This window comes from Pan troglodytes, chromosome 8 (genome assembly GCF_028858775.2).
Source record: "Pan troglodytes isolate AG18354 chromosome 8, NHGRI_mPanTro3-v2.0_pri, whole genome shotgun sequence".
Taxonomy (NCBI): Eukaryota; Metazoa; Chordata; class Mammalia; order Primates; family Hominidae; genus Pan; species Pan troglodytes.
Window position 1 is genome coordinate 80,668,625 of NC_072406.2, and position 23,744 is coordinate 80,692,368.

General features: G+C 42.5%; 1 protein-coding gene across 4 annotated transcripts in view; it reads right to left on the reverse strand.

The window, feature by feature from the left end:
* The window catches only part of DNA2 (DNA replication helicase/nuclease 2), a 109,427-nt gene that overhangs the window by 35,146 nt on the left and 50,537 nt on the right, over nt 1–23,744 (reverse strand). For 2 of the 4 annotated variants that reach the window (XM_063817613.1, XM_054660186.2), the window contains exons 1-7: nt 21,106–22,426; nt 20,843–20,937; nt 19,034–19,216; nt 17,179–17,362; nt 14,696–14,841; nt 9,901–10,032; nt 821–1,040 (exon numbers count right to left, since the gene is read on the reverse strand). In XM_063817613.1, the coding sequence (XP_063673683.1) occupies nt 821–1,040; nt 9,901–10,032; nt 14,696–14,841; nt 17,179–17,362; nt 19,034–19,216; nt 20,843–20,937; nt 21,106–21,174 (1,029 nt within the window). In that variant the 5' untranslated portion in view covers nt 21,175–22,426. 4 annotated transcript variants of the gene reach the window in all.

Below are 23,744 nucleotides of genomic sequence, written 5' to 3' on the forward strand. Positions count from 1 at the left end.
ACATTCCTTCTGACCTTTGACTTCAAAAACAAGCCTTTCTTCTATTGGCATAATTTTCCTTCCTCCAGAGGGTTATAATTTAGCCAAGTATTTAAGTTTGTAATTTCAGGTATTTCTGTATTATCAAAGTAAAAAGTTCAAGTCTTTAAAAAGGGGAAACATTTTTTCTTCCACTTCCAACATCTACAGAAAACCTAATAATAGGTGAAACAAAGTTACCCTACTTTTCATTCCCAAATGTAAAGCTCTTGTGAAAACCTTCAATATTTCGTACACAATTAATAGCAAAAGGCTGGGTGCAAGTGGCTCACACCTGTAATTCCAGCACTTTGGGAGGCCGATGTGGGAGTATCAGGTGAGGTCGCGAGTTCGAGACCAGGCTGGGCAACATGGCAAAACTCAATTTCTACAAAAAATACAAAAATTAGTCAGGCATAAGGCCGGGCTCAGTGGCTCATGCCTGTAATCCCAGCACTTTGGGAGGCTGAGGAAGGCAGATCACGAGGTCAGACCAGCCTGGCCAACATAGTAAAACCTGCCTCTACTAAAAATACAAAAAATTAGCTGGGCATGATGGTGAGGGCCTGTAATCCCAGCTACTCAGGAGGCTGAGGCAGGAGAATCGCTTGAACCTGGGAGGCAGAGATTACAATGAGCTGAGATCACACCATTGCACTCCAGCCTGGCGTGAACCCGGGAGGCAGAGCTTTCAGTGAGCCAAGACCACACCACTGCTCTCCAGCCTGGGCGACAGAACAAGACTCTGTCTCAAAAAAAAAAAAAAGTATAAAACAGACAATTTTCTTATTAACATTTATACCTGACTACGGTGTTCAATAGAATTTGATTCTTTGCCAGTTTTAAGTTCCAGCGGCATTATCTTGTATTTTGTTTTATACCCTCGATGTATTTTCACACCAACTGTAACATCTATTTTGCCTTTCAATCCAAACCTAGGGGACCAAATGCTTTCTTCAATATCCATTGGTTTCACGACTTCAATGTTACATGTTGAATTATCCTTACTATTATCGCTTGGCCTGAAAAAAAAAAAAAGCACAAAAACACTTAATTAGAACTCTTAGCTCATTTCACATCTGCTGGCTCTGACTGCCTATTACACACAGAGAATGTGGGGAGGGGAAAGAGTCTACCTACCTTTACAGCAGTGATTTTCAAACTTGGTCCCTGGACCAGTAGCATCAGCATCACCTGAGAACTTGCTATAAAAGTAAATCCTCAAGACCCACTCCAAACCTACTCAAACAGAAACTCTAGGGGTGAGGCCTAGCAATCTGTTTAACCAACCCTCCACAATCTTGATGCATGCTCAAGTTTAAGAACCACTGTTCTACGGGCTCTGCTCATGGAATTTAGTCTTTCTTGGTATTTATCATCTGTTCCTTTCAGTCATTCCTACTATAATCTTCTTAACTCAGGCCCTTATTTTCTCAGGCCTAGAGTACAACAGTTTTGCTACTTAAATTGCTAGAGCCACAATTCCAATCTGAGTATTTTGATATACAATTATTACGCAAATTAGTATGTAATGGCTTGCATGTGGTTGCACCCTAAGCAATGAAAGATGTATTCCTTCACATAACACTAGATTACACTGATTAAGAATGAGCTGTCTGCTGGGCCTAGTGGCTCATGCTAAGGAAAGCAGATCACTTGAGTTCAGGAGTTCAAGACCAGCCTGGCCAACATGGCGAAACCCTGTCTCGATTAAAAAAATACAAGAATTAGCCGGGAAGGGTGGCACATGCCTGTAATCCCAGCTACCCAAAGGCTAAGGCAGGAGAATTGCTTGAACCCAGGAGGCGGAGGTTGCAGTGAGCCAAGATCGTGCCACTGCACTACAACCTGAGTGACAGAACAAGACTGTCTAAAAAAAAAAAAAAAAAAAAAAAGAGCTATCTCCATCATCTATGAAGTCTGGGGCTCATTCACCCAACACTTCATTCACACATCCCCAGGTGACAATCTTCAAAGGAGCTCATGGTCACTTCCAAGTGTTCCATTTTCTTTACTTAATAACTAAATGAAACCATGTCTCCCACTATCAATATTTAAAGTAAGTACTCAATTTTTTTTTTTTTTTATAAAAGAGGTTCTGACTTTAATCTCTTAATTGGTAAATAACCCATGAGCACAGAAAGGAGAAAAAAAGGGAACATATAAATGTTGAAGGAATGAGAAGAGGTGGAAATAACTTACAAACCTCCTCTCTTATCTAAGATTTACTCATTTTCAGAGCAGTTACGGTTATTCTGCAGAAAGATAAGAGTTACCTCTTATTAATCCTATCTACTGGGAAAATATTTTACACTTTTAGATTCAAAGCCAGCCACATAAAATACTAAATCTAGTGGAAATCTTACATAAAAAAGATGACTTTTCTAGTAATAAAACATTTCCTATCAAAATGAAGATTTTTAAAAATAGAATAATTCTAGTTGTTAGAATAGATTATTTAGTTGATTTTTGTTTAGTTCATATTATTATGGTCAACCCCTATTTCTTTTTTTGGACAGCTATTTCTTCCTTTTTTTTTTTTAATAGAGACAGGCTTTTGCCATGTTGTCCTGGCTGGTCTCAAATTCCTGACCTCAAGTGATCCACCTGCTTTGGCCTCCCAGAGTGCTGGATTACAGGAGTGAGCCACCACACCTGGCCATGGACAGCAATTTTTTTAACAAATGAGAATATTTTCTAAGAAAAAAAAATGCTGTCTTAAATAATTTTTTATAAAAAAAAAACTATTCCAAGATGCTTCAAATATAATCTCATGGAAGATATGTATCCTTCCAGAATAGTTGAAGAAGACAGTAGTGCAATTCAGAGAAGCCATAATTTATCTAAAATTTCTTTTTCTTTCTTTCTTAGTGAGACAGGGTCTCTCTCTGTTGCCCGGGGTAGAGTGCAGTGGCATGAACATGGCTCACTGCAGCCTTGACCTCCTGGGCTCAAGCAATCCTTCTGTTTCAGCCTCCCAAGTAGCTGGGATGAGAGGTGTGCACCACTACACCCCACTAATTATTTTCAAATTTGCAGAGACAGAGTCTACAAAAGGTGGGGCAACATGGTGAACTCAACCAATCCTCTTGTCTTGATCTCCCAAAGTGCTGGAATTACAAGCAAGATCCACTGCACTGGGTCTGAAATTTCTTAAATATTTATATTCTCTCACCAACTGTTACTTGTTCACGGTGTGTATTCAGATATGCTTTTATTAAATTAGGCAAAACTTATTATTTATGAAATGTCACATGTATACCTAATAGAATACAGGTTAAAAAAACTTTTAAAGTTGTTACTAAAATTCAATGCCCTGGAAAAAGAAGCAATGTGGCTTTATTATTATTATTATTCTGAGACAGAGTCTCACTCTGTCACCCAGGCTGGAATGCAGTAGCACAAACACAGTTTACTGCAGCTTCGACCTCCTGGGCTCAAGAGATCCTCCCGCCTCAGCCTTTCAAGTAGCTGAAACTACAGGCATCTGCCATTACGCCCAGCTATTTTTTTTTTTTTTTTTTTTTTTGTAGGGACAAGTTCTCACCATGTTTCCCAGGCTGATCTCGAACTCCTGGTCTCAAGCAATCCTCCTGCTTTCGCCTCCCAAAGTGCTGGGATTACAGTTATGAGCCACCATGCGCGGCCACTATATGTTTATTACCACAATTTTTTTTTTTTTTTTTTTTGAGATGGAATCTCACTCTGTCGCAGAGGCTGGAGTATAGTGGTGCAATCTCGGCTCACTGCAACTTCCACCTCCCGGGTTCAAGCAACTCTCCCATTTCAGGCTCCCGAGTAGCTGGGATTACAAGCGTGCACCACCACGCCTGGCTAATTTTTGTATTTTTTAGTAGAGATAGGGTTTCACCATGTTGGCCAGGCTGTCTCTCACTCCTGACCTCAGGTGATCCATCCATCTCAGCCTCCCAAAGTGCTGGGATTACAGGCGTGAGCCACCACACCCAGCCACCACAATTTTTTTAAATGGCAACAAAAATTAATTTCTAAGTACTACTTTAGCTATAGTCTACAAAATTTGGTATGTAACCACCTTTTCTAAATGTGTTAATTTCCTTTATGACTGACCTTTTAAAACATTTATCAACATTTCCTTAGTCTACAAACCATGAGAATTTTAGATATCCTTTTGTTATTAAGTTCTAACTTTGTTACAGTACAGTTGTAGAACATCGTTTCTAAGATACTGATCCTTTAAAATTTATTGGTGTTTCCCTTATGGCATAATGCATAATCTATTTCAGTAAAAGTTCTGTGTGACTTGAAAAATTATATATACAGTCATCCATTGTATAACAATGATTTCGTCAACCTAGGATAGTGGTCCCATAAGATTATAATGGAACTAAAAAATTCCATTGCCTAGTGACATCTAGCTATTGTGGTAATACAACACACTACCTTTTCTATATTTCGATATGTTTAGATAGACAAATACTTACCGTTGTTACAATTGCCTACAGTATTCAGTACAGTAACATGTAGTACAAGTGTGTAGCCTAGAGGCAACGGGCTATACCATATGGCCTAGGTGTGTAGTAGGTGCTCTACCATCTAGGTTTGCACAAGTACACTCTGATGTTCACACAATGATGACATTGCCTAACACCACATTTTTCAAAACATATCCCCATCATTAAGCTAGCATGAGTGCATTGTATATAAAATGTATATAATTTTGTGTTTTGACAAAAAAATGTGGGATTTGATTTCAAAGATTCCTTGCAGGTCAAAGATGAGTCTGAATTCCACACTCTTTCCTTAGCATCTGTGATGCCCTTCTTCCAGGATGCAAATCCCTTGCTGACCTATCCTAAGCCTTCTTCAACAGATTCTATTATCTCCTTCTGTGCCTTATATGCTGTTAACTGCCAGGGTTCCATGCTGCTTTTGTCACCTACATTTTCTCCACCAGCAAACCTCTTCACTTTTATTATTTTCATCTACCACCAATACACTGAGTTCCTGAGGGCTTTAGTTATCCCTGTAACAACAGTACCTGGTATAATCCTTGGCACACATATAGCATTGAATAAATGTTTGCAGAATTTATTAACCCAGGATTCTGAGAATCATGCTTATCATTGTAAAAACAATGGGTTAATTTTAACCAAAAAAAAAAACACACATTTGGGTTAAGACTCCACCAAAGGAAAACAAACAAACAAACAAGCAAACATGCAGACAGGATGCTAAAACAATTAACAAAAAGTAAAAGAAAAGCTTATGTCCAAAAAAACTACAAAAATAGATATCTACCGTAATTTAAAATGTCAAGCAGCTGGGCGCAGTGGCTCACACCTGTAATCCCAGCACTTTGGGAGGGTGAGGTGGGTGGATCGCCTAAGGTCGGAAGTTCGAGACCAGCCTGGTCAGCATGGTGAAACTCCGTCTCTACTAAAAATGCAAAAATTAGCCAGGCATGGTGGCAGGCGCCTGTAATCCCAGCTACTCACGAGGCTGAGGCAGAAGAATCGCTTGAACCTGGGAGGCGGAGGTTGTAGTGAGCCGAGATTGCGCCATTGCACTCCAGACTAGGTGACAGAGCAAGGCTCCATCTCAAAAAAAATAATAATAAATTTCAAGCAAATGTAAATGACAAAAAGAAATAAAGGAGGAAGGAGGGGGAAAAAAAGGAGGGAGGAGGGAGGAGGGTAAATGAGGATAAATAATTAGGAGCAGTTGAAGATAAAATTAGGATTTTTTTTTTTTTTTTTGAGATGGAATCTTGCTCTGTCACCCAGGCTAGAGTGCAGTGGCATGAACTCAGCTCACTGCAACCTCTGCCTCCTGGGTTCAAGCGATTCTCCTGCCTCAGCCTCCCGAGTAGCTGGGATTACAGGCACCCGCCACCATGCCTGGCTAATTTTTATATTTTTAGTAGAGACGGAGTTTCACCATCTTGGCCAGGCTGGTCTCAAACTCCTGACCTCATGATCTGCCCACCTCAGCCACCCAAAGTGATGGGATTACAGGCATTAGCCATCACGCCAGGCTGATAAAATTAACTTTCTTAGTGTTACAGAACATTCACAGAGACCAGAATGTTATAAAGCAAAGCAAGGAACTAGGTGAAGGATGACTACTTGATAAACACAGTTTATCACAGTGAAGCCCAATATCCAACCCCTATGTCAGTCTGTTCCAAAGAAATAACAAAAAATGAAACATTTATAAATTTATTTTTAAAACACAAGAAAAACTAAACAATCTATTCACTCTAGCTTTTTTCTTAGTGTAGGGAGCTGGTGGCAAATTTATGACCACTACAGAAATAAAAAATATAAAAAACAAACTCAGCCGGGCGCAGTGGCTCATGCCTGTAATCCCAACACTTTGGGAGGCTGAGGTGGGTGGATCACTTGAGGTCAGGAGTTCGAGACCAGCCTGGCCAACATGGTGAAACCTCGCCTCTACTAAAAATAGAAAAATTAGCCAGGCGTGGTGGCTCATGCCTATAGTCCCAGCTACTCAGGAGGCTGTGTCACAAGAATCATTTGAACCCAGGAAGCAGAGGTTGCAGTGAGCCAAGATTGCACCACTGTACTCCAGCCTGAGTGAGAGAGCGAGACTCCATCTCAAAAACAAAACAAAACAAGACAAACAAACAAAAAACTCAACTCTAACAGCAAGACAAGCCTTTTTTTAAACTACTAAATATTTTTAAAATACATGTGAAAATCCCATTAGAGGGCCAGGCATGGTGGCTCACGCCTGTAACCCTAGCACTTTGGGAGGCCAAGGCAGGAGGATCATTTGAGTCCAGGAGTTCGAGACTAGCCATCCTGGGTAACATGGCAAAATCCCACCTCTACAAAAAATACAAAAATTAGCCAGGCAGAGTGGTGTGCACCTGTAGTCCCAGCTACTCAGAAGGCTGAGGTGGAATGACTGTTTGAACTCAGGAGGCAGAAGTTGCAGTGAGCCTAAATCACACCACTGCACTCCAGTCTGGGCAAGAGTGAGACCTTGTCTCAAAAAAGAGAGAGAAAAAAAAAAGTAAATGAGATCAAGGCAGAAACTAGCACACACAAGTTAAGGAGCCTGCTGTAGTTACACAGCTAAATTACAGCCAAACTGGGATTCACATCCAGGCTCATTATATCATTCAAACCACAGCGAATAGGTCCAAAGAACTAACTACTACAAAGCTTTATGACTCACAAATCTTAAAGCATTTTTGTTTTTTGAGATGGAGTCTCGTTTTGTTGCCCAGGCTACAGTGCAGTGGCACGATCTCGGCTCGCTGTAACCTCTGCCTCCTAGTTCAAGCGATCCTCCTGCCTCAGCCTCCCGAGTAGCTGGGATTACAGGCACCCACCACCACGCCTGGCTAATTTTCGTATTTTTAGTAGAGATGGTGTTCCACCATGTTGGCCAGGCTGGTCTCAAACTCCTGAGCCAGTTGATACAGTGCCTCAACCTCCAAAAGTGCAGGGATTACAGGCATGAGCCACCATGCCCGGACCCCCTTAAAGCAAATTTTTTAGATCACAAAATGTTATAAAATATTGAAAATATTGAGAGAACATTGAGAATATTAGTATACATGGAAGTCGTGCCTATTTAAAGAAAAATAAAACTCTGCCAGTTTAAAAAAAAAAAAAGGAGCCGGGCACGGTGGCTCATGCCTGTAATCCCAGCACTTTGGGAGGCCGAGGTGGGCGGATTACAAGGTCAGGAGATCGAGACCATCCTGGCTAACACGGTGAAACCCCGGCTCTACTAAAAATACAAAAAATTAGCCAGGCATGGTGGCAGGCACCTGTAGTCCCAGCTACTCAGGAGGCTGAGGCAGGAGAATGGCGTGAACCCGGGAGGCGGAGGTTGCAGTGAGCCAAGATCGCGCCACTGCACTCCAGCCTGGGCAACAGAGCAAGACTCCATCTCAAAAAAAAAAAAAAAAAATGGAAATCAAATAAAAACCCTCCAATGGCTTCCATTCTAATCAGAGCAGCAGCCAAGTCCTGACCAGGATGATAAGGCTCCAGGGGAACTACTGCTGCTCTTCTCCTACTGCACTTTGCTCTAGCCATCACACTAGTTCGCTGAGATACTGCACACACAGCTAGTATGTGTCAGCCACAGGGCTTTTGCCGTTTCCCCTACCTAGAACATTCCTCCTACAGACAGCTGTACGGTTCACTACTTCATTTCCTTTAAGCTTCTGCTCAAATGCTACCTTATGAGGAAGGCCTTCCATGAACATTCTATGGAATATCCCTGCCACCACTACCTACCTATTCTCCCTTTCTTCTTATCCTCCTCATTGTTCGGCACTGCATTAATCACAGTCTGGTCCCCTGCTGTTTACTTGTACAGTGGTATAGAAACTCCACAAAGTAGGCAGTTGTATGTTTTGTTTTGTTTTTTGCTACCATGATCCAAGCACCTAAAACATTACTTGGCATATATTAGACACCCAATAAATATTTGCTAAATGAATAACAGAAAAAAACATGTTTCCCCTATAAAATTATAACAATGCCACTTTGAGAAAAAAAAAAAAAAACTTGAAAATACACATAATGCCAAACAGCATTAAATGGCTAAACACAGTAAATATATAGCACATCCATATGACAGTCAACACATGACACAGACTATATGCTAGTAACACAGAAAAATACACATGAAAGAATCAAATGAGGCCAGGCACAGTGCCTCATGCCTGTAATCCCAGCAGGTTGGGAGGCCAAGGTGGGAGGATCACTTGAGGTCAGGAGTTCGAGACCAGCCTGGCCAACATGGTGAAACTTCATCTCTAATAAAAATGCAAAAACTAGCCAGGTGTGGTGGCACACACCTGTAATCCCAGCTACTCAGGAGGCTGAGGCAGGAGAATTGCTTGAACCCAGGAGGTGGAGCTTGCAGTGAGCAGAGATCACACCATTGCACTCCAGCCTGGGGGACATAATGAGACTCCGTCTCAAAAAAAAAAAAGAATCAAATGATAAAAATTAGGACCCCCAGAATATTTATAAATTGATTACTTTATAAGAAAATACAGACCAGGCATAGTTGCTCACACCTGTAATCCCAGTACTTTGGGAGGCCGAGGTGTGTGGATCACCTGAGGTCAGGCATTCAAGACCAGCCTGGCCAACATGGCAAAACCCTGTCTCTACTAAAAATACAAAAAATTAGCCGGGTATGGTGGTGGGCGCCTGTAATCCCAGGTACTTGGGAGGCTGAGGCAGAATAATTGCTTGAACCCGGGAGGCGGAGGTTGCAGTAAGCTGAAATCATGCCACTGCACTCCAGCCTGGGCAACAGAGCAAGACTCTGTATCAAAAAAGAAAAAAAAAAAAAGAAGAAGAAAGAGGCTGGGCACAGTGGCTCACGCCTGTAATCCCAGCACTTTGGGAGGCTGAGGCGGGTGGATCACCTGAAGTTAGGAGTTCGAGGCCAGTCTAGCCAACATGGTGAAACCCTGTCTCTACTAAAAATACAAAATTAGCCAGGTGTGGTGGCAGGCGCCTGTAATCCCACCTACTTGGGAGGCTGAGATAGGAGAATCACTTGAACCTGGGAGGCGGAGGTTGCCGGGAGCAGAGATCAGTGCCACTGTATTTCCAGCCTGTGCGACAGAGCAAAACTCCATCTCAAAAAAAAAGAAAGAAAAAGAAAATACATATCTACATATAGAAAATAAGCTATCATAATAATGAAAATAAAATTTTCTATTCACTGGGATCTTTTTTGTCATGGAAAGATACTTAGGACCATAATTTATAAAATAAGCAAGCAAAATGGCTAATTGTAATTACTCAAGCTTTAAAAACTTTGATTCAACACACAGAATGGCATCCTGGTCTAAAAATATGAAGACTATATATATAAACAAAATGTGTTTCTTACAGAGAGAGCTGCATCTGAGGGAAGTCAGTCGAAGTGTTTTTATGCATGAAATCTCCTGCCCATTTACAAAACGAAGGAAGATAGTCCTCTACTTCTTGTTTTATTTCATCTTGACTTAGATTTAAGCGGTACCTGTCAAAAATATAATAGTAAATAGACTTAGACTTAAGCGGTACCTGCCAAAAATATGATAGCGAATATGAAAGTATAAATATGAGAAAAGTAAACAAGGACAAAAAAATACATATAAGCAACCCAACTGTTCGTCAGCCAATAAATGGATAAACAAAATGTGGCATATTCCATACAATGCAGTATTATTCAGCTATAAAATGGAAGGAAATTCTGACATATGTTACAACATTGAAGAACCTTCAGGACATTATGCTAAGTGAAATAGGCCAGTCACAAAAGGACTAATATTCATATGAGGTACCTACAGTAGTGAAAATCACAGAGATAGAAAGTAGAATGGGGGTTGTCAGAGGCTGGGAGGAGGAAAGAAGGGAGCGTTATTGTTTCAAGGGCACAGAGCTTCAGTTTGGGAAGATGCAAAGAGTTCTGGAGATAGATAGGGTGATGGCTGTACAACAAGGTGAATGTACTTTGCCTCTGAACTGTACCCTTAAAAATGGTTAACATGGGCAGAGCGCAGTGGCTCACATCTGTAATCCCAGCACTTTGGGATGCGGAGGCAGGTGGATCACAAGGTCAGCAGTTCGAGACAAGCCTGGCCAACATGGTGAAACCCTGTCTCTACTGAAAATACAAAAATTAGCCAGGCATGGTGGTGCATGCCTGTAATCCCAGCTACTCGGGAGGCTGAGGCAAGATAATTGCTTGAACCCGGAAGGCGGAGCTTTCGGTGAGCTGAGATCGTGCCATTGCACTCCAGCCTGGGAAACAAGAGTGAAACTCCGTCTCAAAAAAAAAAAAAGAAAAGAAAAGAAAAGAAAAAAAAAAATAGAGGCTGGAGGATTGTTTGAGGCTACAGTGGGTGATAATTTCATCATTGCACTCCAGCCTGGGCAACAGAGAGACACCTTACCTCAAAAAAAATAAATAAGGAAGAAAGAAAGCAAAAAGAAACTGAAAAAATGTAAAACAATGACATTCATTACATTTTTTTACAATAGTTTTTTCATTAAAATGTTATGTTAACAAGCATAGATTGATATTTTTGAATGAAATACATTTTAGGCTAGGTGCAGTGGCTCATACCTATAATCCCAACACTTTGGGAAGCCAAGACGAGTGGATCACTTGTGGTCAGGAGTTCAAGACCAGCCTGGCCAATATGGTGAAACCCTGTCTCTACTCACAAACACAAAAATTAGCCGGGTGTGGCGGCATGCACCTGTAATCCCAGCTACTCAGGAGGCTGAGGCAGGAGAATTGATTGACCCAGGAGGTGGAGGTTGCAGTGAGCCGAGGTCATGCCATTGCAATACAGCCTGGGCGACAGAGCAAGACTGTCTCAATAACAACCACAACAAAAATGAATATACATGTTAATTTCAAATGAATTAATAAACATGTTTTACTTTCTAGTACAGTAATTAATCATAGATATAGCCCACATAAACAAAAGCTCTTTCCAGTCTTTAATAATTTTTTAGTGTAAAGGGGTCCTGAGAGCAAAAGTTTTGAGAACTGCTGTTATAAACTTACCCTCCCAGGATGATTATTCCAGTTCCTTCTTTATGTTTAAGCTCTGCAATCTTAATAACTACTCTAGGGTGGTAGGGGCTTATCAGTTTGTATATAAAATCACAGCTAGGTTTGAATCCTAACTCTGCACTACCAGATGTATGACTAAGAGCAAGTCACGGTTAATTAAGCCTGTTTCCTCATCTGTAAGGAGGAGATAATAACTACCTTACAGAGTCAGTCTGAGGATTAAATAGAACAATGTATGTAAAGCACTTAGCTGATGGTAAGCCCTCATTAAAGTATAGGCTGGGCATGGTGGCTCACACCTATAATCCCAGCACTTTGGGAGGCCAAGGAGGGTGGATCACCTGAGGTCAGGAGTTTGAGACCAGCCTGGCCAACATGGTGAAACCCCATCTCTACTAACAAATGCAAAAAAATTAGCCGGGCATGGTGGCACACGCCTGTAATCCCAGCTAAAGAGAAGGCTGAGGCAGGAGAATCACTTGAACCTGGGAGACAGAGGTTGCAATGAGCCGAGATCACGGTGCTGTACTCCAGCCTGAGCAACAGAGCCAGATTCAAAAAGAAAAAAAAAATCATTAAGATGTAAAGACCTGGCCGGACGCAATGGCTCACGCCTGTAATCCCAGGACTTTGGGAGGCCGAAGCGGGTGGATCACGAGGTCAGGAGATCGAGACCATCCTGGCTAACACGGTGAAACCCCGTCTCTACTAAAAATACAAAAATTCAGCCGGGCGTGGTGGCGGGCGCCTGTAGTCCCAGCTACTCCGGAGGCTGAGGCAGGAGAATGGCGTGAACCCAGGAGGCGGAGCTTGCAGTGAGCCGAGATTGTGCCACTGCACTCCAGCCTGGGGGACAGAGCGAGACTCCATCTCAAAAAAAAAAAAAAAAAAAAGATGTAAAGACCATGATGATAACCATAAATACAGTGCTAACTATAGGTCAGCACTATTCCAGGCGTGGTGGCAGGCGCCTGTAGTCCCAGATCAGATACTCGGGAGGGTGAGGCAGGAGAATGGCGTGAACCCAGGAGGTGGAGCTTGCAGTGAGCCTAGTGAGCCACTGCACTCCAGCCTGAACGACAGAGGAAGACTCCGTCTCAAAAAAAAAAAAAAAAAAAAAAAAAGATACAACTTATAATTTTTCTCACTTGCTTAAGGGAACACCATAATAACACATTCATCAGACATTGAGACTTCAGGATACTACACATTTACCATATAACTGTGCAATATTTCTAACACCAAATTTAATAAGCTGTTACTTTCCTAGGTTTCTGCCACCTCCAGCTTACCAAGACTGACAGAGCAGAGTTGTGTCAGCCCTCTGAGAGAGCCAGTCCAACAGAGAAGACAAAATTAGCAATGCTAGCTCTGCCAAAATTGACTTAAACAAAATAGCAACCACAGGTTGAAAGAGAAGCTGAAATTCCTCAAGCCAGAAAGCAACTGCTAATACCAAAGCATCCAAAAAGATCTGGAGAAACACACACTTAGAGTACTGAAGATGAAGGTTATCCTTGCAAAAGGCTGTTTGAAATCAGGCAGTTTCCAGTTGATTAAAAATGATGTAGATGACCATATGGTCTCACAAAGTCTCATATATTGCCAGTAGAAATGTAAACTTGGACAATGTCTATAGAGAGCAATTTGGTAATATGTATCAAAATTTTAGGCCAGGCCTGGTGGCTCATGCCTGTAATCCCAGCACTTTGGGACGCCGAGGTGGGTGGATCACTTGAGGTCAGTAGTACAAAACCAGCCTGGCCAACATGGTGAAACCCCGTCTTCACTAAAAGTACAAAAAAATTAGCTGGGTGTGGTGGCTCATGCCTGTAATCCCAGCTACTCGAGAGGCTGAGGCAGGAAAATTGCTTGAACCCGGGAGGTAGAGGCTGCAATGAGCCAAGAGCAAGCCACCGCACTCCACCCTGGGTGACAGAGCAAGACTCCGTCTCGAAAACAAAACAAAACAAAACAAAACAAAAACTGGTAAGGTAGGCCGGGCACGGTGGCTCACGCCTGTAATCCCAGCACTTTGGGAGGCCGAGGCGGGTGGATCACCTAGGTCAGGAGTTCGAGACCAGCCTCAACATGGAGAAACCCCGTCTCTACTAAAAATACAAAATTAGCCAGGCGTGGTGGTGCATGCCTGTAATCCCAGCTACTCGGGAGGCTGAGGCAGCAGAATTGCTTGAACCTGGGAGGCAGAGGTTGTGGTGAGCTGAGATCACACCATTACACTCCAGCCTGGACAACAAGAGCGAAACTCCACCTCAAAAAAAAAAAAAAAAAAAAAAAAAACTGGTAAAGCAGGCCAGCCATGGTGGCATGTACCTGTTGTTCCAGATACTCAGGAGGCTGAGGTGGGGAGAAACACATGAGCCCAGTCGTTTGAGTACAGCCTGGACAACATAGCAAGACCCCTATCTCCCCTCCAAAAAAAAAAATACTGTAAAACTGCTTTTTTTTTTTTTTTTTTTTTTTGAGATGGAGTCTTGCTCTGTCACCCAGGCTAGAGTGCAGTGGTGTGATCTCGGCTCACTGCAAGCTCTACCTCCCGGGTTCACACCATTCTCCTGCCTCAGCCTTCCGAGTAGCTGGGACTACAGGTGCCAGCCACCATGCCCGGCTAATTTTTTGTATTTTTAGTAGAGACGGGGTTTCACCATGTTAGCCAGGATGGTCTCGATTTCCTGACTTCGTGATCCGCCCACCTCGGCCTCCCAAAGTGCTGGGATTACAGGCGTGAGCCACCGCACCTGGCCGTAAAGATGCACTTTGAAACTAGTTTCATCTTCTTCCCAACCCCATATAATTCTCAGTATGTCACACTGTTTCTAGAACTAATGCAAAAAAGTTCTTTATACATTCTCTGAAAGTACTTAAGGAATCTGTTATGCACATGTACAAAATATTTAGGTATTTTTACCCAAAAAGTTCCTGTTGAGCAATTTCAGAAACTCTTCACAGAGTTCCAACAATGTACTAGAACTATGAAATCTGCATTTTAGATTACACTAATTTCTATTGGATAGTCTACACAAATACTTTATAGTTTCTAGGACAGAAGTTATATAATAAAATTATACCTGCAGTTCTTCTTATAACTACTTACATTTCCTTCAAATGTCTTATTTCTTGAATTGTTTGAAAAGCAAGTTCTTGTAGCTTTTCTGGGGCAAAGCTATTATTTATTGCTTTTTGAAACACCTCATGGAGAACCGTACCAATTAGCATTTGGCGTGTGGCTGGATCAGAGCTCTACAAAAGCAAATCACACAGTTTATTTCACAACATATTAACAGACACAATTGTATATTTATTACCTAATCTATTAAACCACCATAGCCAAAATGCACTGGTAAGACAAATGCCAAAATATTTAAAAAATTTTTTTCTGGTGCGTGGAATTATAAGTGACTTTCACTTTCTTCTATTCAGAATTGTCTGAATCACTGTATGAGTTATCCTTTTTTTTTTCTTTTTCGAGACAGAGTCTTGCTCTGTCACCCAGGCTGGAGCACAGTGGCACAATCTCAGCTCACTGCAACCTTCACCTCCCAGGTTCAAATGATTCTCATGCCTCAACCTCCCAAGTAGCTGGAATTACAGGTGTGTGCTATCATGCCCGGCTAACTTTTATTTTTTGTATTTTTAGTAGAGGCAGGGTTTCACCATGTTGGCCAGGCTGAGTATGAATTACTTTTAAAATCAATGTACTCCATTTTGAAAAAAATTAAAATAACCAATATTTTAAAATTCAAAATATTCTCAAATAATTAATATTTAAAGTATTGTTCTCTTATTTCACTTGATAATCCACCCAATAGAAAAGTCAATAAAGGCATAGCTGATAAACTCATGTAAGTAAAAGATACCGTTCAAACATAAAATGTAAACCTACTTAGCAGTAATGTTTGGGAAGAAAAAAAATTTTTTTAACCCACAGCGGAGATTTTTGGCAAGGAATTCTTCTCCACTCAAAAAGAAACACTACATTTCTTGATTAACTCTTGTATTAGCCTAGACCTTTTTTTTTTTTTTTTTTTTTTGAGACAGAGTTTCGCTCTGTCACCCAGGCTGGAGTGCAGCAGTGCGACTTTTGCTCACTGCAAGCTCCGCCTCCCGGGTTCACGCCATTCTCCTGCCTCAGCCTCCCGAGTAGCTGGGACTATAGGCGCCCGCCACCACACCTGGCTAATTTTTTTGTATTTTTAATAGAGATGGGGTTTGACCATGTCAGCCAGGATGGTCTTGATCTCCTGACCTCGTGATCCGCCAGCCTTGGCCTCCCAAAGTGCTGGGATTACAGGCGTGAGCCACTGCGCCTGGTCCAAAAAGTTTTTTAAAACTTAATATTCAGGCCAAGCACAGTAGCTCATGCCTATAGTCCCAGCTACTAGGGAGGCTGAGGTGGGAGATCCCTTGAGCCTGGGAGGTCAAGGCTTCAGTGACACACTGCACTCCAGCCTGGGTGACACAGTGAGACTCAAAATAAAATAAAAGTACGTTTCAAGAAAAATAAATAAAAAGCTGGGTGTTGGGTACGATCATCTCTTTGTATGTTTGAAATAGCCCAAAATACATTTTTGTTTGTTTTGAGACGGAGTCTCCCTCTATCCCCCACCCTGAAGTGCAGTGGTGGGATCTCGGCTCACTGCAACCTCCGCCTCCAGGGTTCAAGCAATTCTGCCTCAGCCTCTCGAGTAGCTAGGATTACAGGCGCGCACCACAACGCCCGGCTAATTTTTGTGTATTTAGTAGAGACGGGTTTTCATCATGTTAGTCAGGCTGGTCTTGAACTCCTGACTTCATGATCTGCTCACCTCGGCCTCTCAAAGTGCTGGGATTACAGGCGTAAGCCACTGCGCCCAGCCCCAAAATACGTTTTTTTTTTTTGAGACTTTTTATTTTATTTTAAAATAAAACTGCATGTTTCAAGAAAAATAAATAAAAAGCTGGGTGTTGAGTACATGGGAGTTTATTACAATCATCTCTTTGTATGTTTGAAATAGTCCAAAATACATTTTTGTTTGTTTGTTTTGACACAGAGTCTTGCTCTGCCGCCCAGGCTAGACTGCAGTAGCATGATCTCGGCTCACTGCAACCTCCATCTCCCGGGTTTAAACGATTCTCCTGCCTCAGCCTCCTGAGTAGCTGGGACTACAGGTGCACGCCACCACACCTGGCTAATTTTTCTAGCAAAATACATTTTTTAAAAGCAGTTTGCACATTTATTTTTAGTTTAGTGGGAATCACATGAAGCCAACTTTGGAAATGTCTAGGTGTGTTTAAATTTAAAAGTTTATCATTTAAATTAATTTTCTTATTATAATTACTTATTTTATTAAGCCCTGAACAAGATTCGAAGGACTCAGGCACCTGGCCTTTAGTCCTAGCACTGCCACCTCATAGTTATGTGGCTATGGGGCAAGTCACTTCACCTCTCTGAGCCCATTTTCCTCATCTATAAAATGCAGCTAATTAATACCATTTATTTTATAGGGTTGCTGGGAGAATTAAGTGAAATAATAAATGTAAAAGTGCTCTGTAAAACTCTCAGACCCTGCAGAAACATTAACTGTTACTATTATTTACCCTAAAAGTTTCACTCAGGACAGCTCTTCTCATACATCGAATACTACTGGCTATGCTGGTGCCAGAAATCAGCATGTCTGGATACAGAATCAAATATCCAAAATCTTTATCTATTATCCAAGTGTCAGATGTGCAGTCTCCCTCCAAATGAATGATATCTCCTGGCTCTACTGGAACAGAACACCTGAAAATAAAGCAAAGTTAAAGTATAAATACATAGCTTAGGTTCCTACATGTAAACGTATTAGGGAGGCTTCAAAAAAATAAATGAGTATTTTATCTGAAGAAGAAAAAAATATTTCTAAATTTCTGGGTCTTTAAAAAAAAAAATCAAATACCAGGATACAGTCTTCTAAAACAACCCCTAGTCATTCTACCCCTTTCTATGTGTCAAACACATCTGAGAATACTCAAGGGTCTTCTATAAATCCCAAAGGGAAAACAACTTAGTGCCAGTAAAGTCTATTGCAAAAGCTATCAAAAAACCTTTGCTAATGTAATATATAGCTCCAATTATGAATTGGGTTGTTTTAATAATTTACTCTTTCTTAAGACTTTTAGGAAATCTACAGCTTGTATAAGTCTTGAAGCATGAAGCCAAATCCAGTGTAGCAAGAATAAAATCAAACTGAACTAGTTGAAACTAGGTCAGGCGCGGTGGCTCATGCTTGTAATCCCAGCACTTTGGGAGGCCGAGGCAGGTGGATTCCTGAAGTCAGGAGTTCAAGACCAGCCTGGGCAACATGGTGAAACCCTGTCTCTACTAAAAATACAAAAATTAGCCGGGCGTGGTGGCGGACGCCTGTAATCCCAGCTACTTGTGAGGCTGAGGCAGGAGAATCGCTTGAACCCAGGAAGCGGAGGTTGCAGTGAGCCGAGATGGCGCCATTGCACTCTAGCCTGGGCGACAGAGCAAGACTCCGTCTCCAAAAACCACAACAACAAAAAACAAATTAATTCACGGCTTAGACGAAGAGTCAAAGTTAGACCTCTAGCTTTTCTGCATCTACACTCCACCCCTCACATACCACACTTTGGGTAGAGAAATCTAAGGCCTAAGAATGTCCATATGTTTTAATTAATTTTGCTTTTAGTTAAAACTAACATGTGTTTAAACTGCAATCTTAGAATGTACTGGGAAGGCCGGGCGCGGTGGCTCACGCCTGTAATCCCACCACTTTGGGAGGCTGAGGTGGGCGGATCACGAGGTCAGGGGATTCGAGACCATCCTGGCTAACATGGTGAAACCCTGTCTCTACTAAAAATACAAAAAAAAAAAAAAAAAGAATGTACTGGGAAATAGGAAGTAGTCATTAATAAGGTCCTTTGTACGTGATTTTCTTTTCTTTTTTTTGAGATGAAGTTTCGCTCTTGTTGCCTAGGCTGGAGTGCAATGGCATGATCCCAGCTCACCACAACCTCCACCTCCCAGGTTCAAGCGATTCTCCTGCCTCAGCCTCCAGAGTACCTGGGATTACAGGCAAGTGCCACCATACCCAGCTAATTTTTTTTTATTTTTAGTAGAGACTGGGTTTCTCCATGTTGATCAGGCTGGTCTCAAACTCCTGACCTGAGGTGATCCGCCTGCCTTGGCCTCCCAAAGTGCTGGGATTACAGGTGTGAACCACCATGCCTGGCCCACGTGATTTTCAAATGACAACAAAAGTCAATTTTTGGAATATGAGACTTGAGATACAGGAGTAATAGATACAATTTTCATGCAGAATTAGGCTAGGATCAAACCTACTCCCTTTTAAACAATTAAATTATAGTAACATTCACAGAAGTCATTTGATGAGTTTTACGATGGTACCCTTAAGATTCAAATCGGTGCTCAAAGTCAGATAAAAATTACCAGTCATTCCTAAGGATGCATAGTTCTTTATTTTCTAGTGACTGTGAAGCAGTGATGACCAGGCGCTTTTCACAGTTTCCCTCTTTGTTCTGTACAGTATTGACTGCCAACACCAGGTACCGGTTATCCATTCCTGTGCTCAGAACTGTTCCTGGAAAGGAAGCTACCACTTTCTTCTGAAATCTAAAGCACACACATACAAAACTATTTTAGCACAACCATGAAATAAGAAGCCATCCAATATGTTTTATCTACAAACCAATCTTCCAGTTTTCTAGGTTTCTTTCTTCTGAAAAGCTTATTGCAATGACATTTAGACAAAATAGGTAAAATTAAGAGAGCAAAGACACAGAAGAATTCCTATTATAAAAACTTCCCAGAAGTAATGCCATTTCAAACATGCTCATGATATGAGATTTTCCATTTTAATTTCTGTAAGGAGTTCTGTGGGACACTCATTACAATGAGGATTAAGAATAAACTGGAAGCCAGGCATGATGGCGCACACCTGTAGTCCCAGCTACTCAAGAGGCTGAGGTGGAAGGACTGCTTGAGCCCAGGAGTTTGAGGCTGCAGTGCATACGATCATGCCACTGCACCCCTTCCTGAGCGACAGAAAAAGACCCCGGTTCTGGCGGAGAAAAAAGAAAGGAAAGTATAAATTGGACAACATTAAACAAGAAATTTCTACCACTGGTGCAAGCCTTCCCAAAGTACAAGTAAAAGGAGATGTTTTGGACACGATCCTTTTTGTAAATATGAGACTTATGTTACGGAAAAGGGTATTGTCCGTGGTTCACTGAAAGTCCTATCATGAGCCACAGAATTGTACTTAGAAATAATTTAGTCCAACCTGCTAACGTAATGCCGGAAATCTTTCGATAAAATCTCACTGGACAGAAAGCAGGCTTAATACCTATCGACTTAGCTCAATCCTTTACAGAGTAATTCAGAACTTTATTACTTATATTTATAGTGGGTAAGTCAATTTGTCAATACTTTCATCCATCGGTCCAAGCTGTCTAAAATTATGCAAAATAATAATCTCTCAAGAAAACAGCCCTTCTCCTATTAAGTACCTCTTAAGTCTTCCCCGTTTGACTGAGGCATCAGTGAGGGACCAAAGGAGGGTCCAAAGTCATTACCTCTCCAGTGATAACACCAAACGCCTTTCACATTACACTGCAAGTTATCTTTTGTTACCTGACCGTAGGTTCTATTATTTTGCAAACGCTTTACAGGAGTACTCCACCTAACCTCAGGCCATGAATTTCGCAAGATTGGCTATGATGCCTTAAAGATGTTTCTCAAAAGGTATTGCTGATCAAAAGCCCAAACGCAAAAGTCCCTCAACGCTAATTAGCATTATTGCTATAATATTGAAAGTAATTCCACATTATGACCGTGGTTAACTTCCTCTGATCATTTATATACACCATGCTGAGGGTGCAGAGATCTCCCAAGGATAAATTAATCCAACTAAACATCGAGAAAAGCCTACGGCGGTTGCAATTTCCTATTATAAAAACATTTCAGTGGCCGAAACTCCTCAACTTAGGGAGAGAGGTGAAATCAAGGGAAACAATGAACTGCTGGGTGAGGGAGAGTCCAGGCTCTGGCTGAATGTGGCCCCAAAGAACACCTTGGGAGGCAGGCCCCGACTCCGGAGGCTCGTCGGGTGCCCAGGGAGCTGCACCGGGTCCCTGGGCCCCGGGCCCGGTCAGTCTGAGGCGGTGCGGACGCAGCCTCTCCCGCTCCTTCTTTCAAATCTCCCGCTTTGTTCCCACACCCTCCCCCCTGTCCGCTCACAGCTCCGCCGGCAGCTCCGCCTCCTCCCAAAAACTCTTCTCCATCAGCAGCTCCAGTTCGTTCAGCTGCTCCATCCTGGACGCGGGGATCGCAAACTGTAGACAGAAAAGAGAGCGGAACCGGCGGTAACACAGAAAGCTTAGAAAAGGGAAAGAGGCGCGAGCCTGCGCACCTCGCGCGCATGCGCCAACCCGCAGATGTCCCAAATGACCTGCGCCAGGCCGCCCCTCCCGCGCCGGCGCGTTCCACGTGGGGCCCCTCACCTGAGCAGCAGGGCTCTGTCCCCTGCCTTTGCTCCCTTGCTTAGGACTGGGAATACAGGGAGTCTTCATATCTGAAGCAGACTAAACGCTCCTGCCTTCTCTCTTGACACTCCAACCCGAGTCCGAAACCTCCCGGGTTCACACCATTCTCCTGCTTCAGCCTCCCAAGTAGCTGGGACTACAGGCGCCCAGCTTAGTTTGAACACAACCTTTACACGCTTAGTTTGAACACAACCATTTGTAGTTGCCCAAAACCAGGCGCCCCTGGTTAGCCTTCAGAATTGTGCACTCCCTGGGAAACAGCCTCTCCCCTTTTTTTCAGAAAACTCATTGAGAAAATAGAAACTGTCGGATAGGAACTCCTTGATCATGCCACGGCTAAATCTACAAAACTTCTGGCCAGGCATGGAGGCTCACGCCTGTAATCCCAGCACTTCGGAAGGCTGAGGCGGGAGGATCACGAGGTCAGCAGTTGAGACCAGCCTGGCCAACATGGTGAAACGCCATCTCTACTAAAAATACAAAAATTAGCCGGGCGTGGTGGCACGCGTCTGTAATCCCAGCTACTCGGGAGGCTGAGGTAGAATAGATTGAACACGGGAGGTGGAGATTGCAGATCCTGCAACGGCACTGCAGCCTGGGTAGAGCGAGACTCCGTCTCCAAAAAAAAAAATTCTACAAAACTTCTAATATCTGCACCATTCTTCATAACCTCTTTCCACCTTTTTTCAATAGCAGACAAAGTGTTCTTCTGGTTAAAGGGCAATCGCTCCACTTGCACTTGGCATCCCAGGGCTTCAAGCATTCTCAAGGGCATCGCTTCTTCAATTCTTCTCTTGTATCATCAGCCTCGCCCTCACTATTGGATTGAGCCTCTAATATGGCCTGGTGTCTCCCATTTTTAAAAGATGTTTCCTTGCTGGGCACAGTGGTGTGCACCGATTTTTGATATTTATATACTTCTCTCATCTGGAGGCATTGACAAGAACATCCAGAGCCATGTTAAATATCAGTGGTATAACTGTTATCCTGATTTTTGTTATTCGTTTTTTAAATAGATAAAATGCGCCGGGTGCCCGGTGGCTCAGGCCTGTAATCCCAACACCTTGGGAGGCCGAGGCGGGTGAATCACTTGAGGTCAGGAGGTCAAGACCAGCCTGGCCAACATGGTGAAACCCAGTCTCTACTAAAAATATAAAAATTAGCCGGGTGTGGTGGTGCACGCCTGTAATCTCAGCTACTCAGAAGACCGAGGCGGGAGAATCACTTGAGCCTGGAAGGCAGAGGTTGCAGTGAGCTGAGATCACACCACTGTACTCCAGCCTAGGTGAAAGAGTGACTCAGTCTAAAAGAAAAAAAAAATTGGCAAAAAGTTAATATATTTATCATGTACATGGGCTTTCAAATATGTACACACTGGAATGGGAGTTATTCTATTAGTATTTGTCCCTGATATCAACAGCTTTATGACCTACCTTTGCAAGTGATATAACATCACGGTAGTCACAGGCCCACTCAGCCAGATTCAAGGGAAGGGGAACACAGTTCCTACCTCTTGATGGGATGAGTGTCAATGACACATAAGAAAAGCATATGGGGCCTGGTGGCTCACGCCTGTAATCTCATCACTTTGGGAGGCTGAGGCGGAAGGATCATCTGAGGTTAGGAGTTTGAGACCAGCCTGGCCAACATGGCAAAACCCCATCTCTACTAAAAATACAAAAATTAGCCAGACATGGTGGCGCATGCCTGTGATCTCAGCTACTTGGGAGGCTGAGACAGGAGAATCGCTTGGACCTGGGAGGCAGAGGTTACAGTGAGCAAGATTGTGCCACCGCACTCCAGCCTGGGCAACAGCGAGAATCCATCTAAAAAAAAAATAAAACCATATGAATTGGGATGTGTTCTGGTCATTGTTGGAAAGTATAAAGGTATACTCTGCCAAAATGTCCTTTATTAGATTGAGGAAGACCCCTTTGTTCTAAATATGATTCATTTTGATAACGAATAAATGCTGGATTTTGTCAAGCAGTTATTGCATCTACAGAAGGACTGTATGGTTTTTCTCCTTTATTCTGTTATTATGAGAAGCTTTACCATTGATTTCACAATGTTAAAAAAAACTTTGCATTCCTAGGATAAACCCAAATTGGTCATGACATAATAAACGTTTTATGTATTACTGGATTTGATTTGCTCTGTTGTTAAGAATTTTTCCATCTGTTGGTTTTTTGGTTGTTTTGTTTCTTGAGACAGGATCTTGCTCTGTCACCCAGGCTGTAGTGCTGTGGCACAATGACAGCTCACTGCAGCCTCAATCTGCCAGGCTCAAGTGATTCTCCCCTATCAGCCTCTCAAGTAGCTGAGACTACAGGAGTGTGCCATCACACCCAGCTAATTTATTTTTTTATTTTTAGTAGACACAAGCTCTTGCTGTGTTGCCCAAGCTGGTCTTGAACTCCTAAGCTCAAGCAATCCTCTCAACTCAGCCTCCCAAAGTGCTGGGATTATGGGTGTGAACCACCAAACCCAGCCCATCTAAGTTCTTGAAGGATACTGATTTGTAATTTTCTAACAGCATTGTGGGGTTTGGGTATCAGGGTTATACTGGCATCATAAAATGAGTTGGGAAGTGCTCT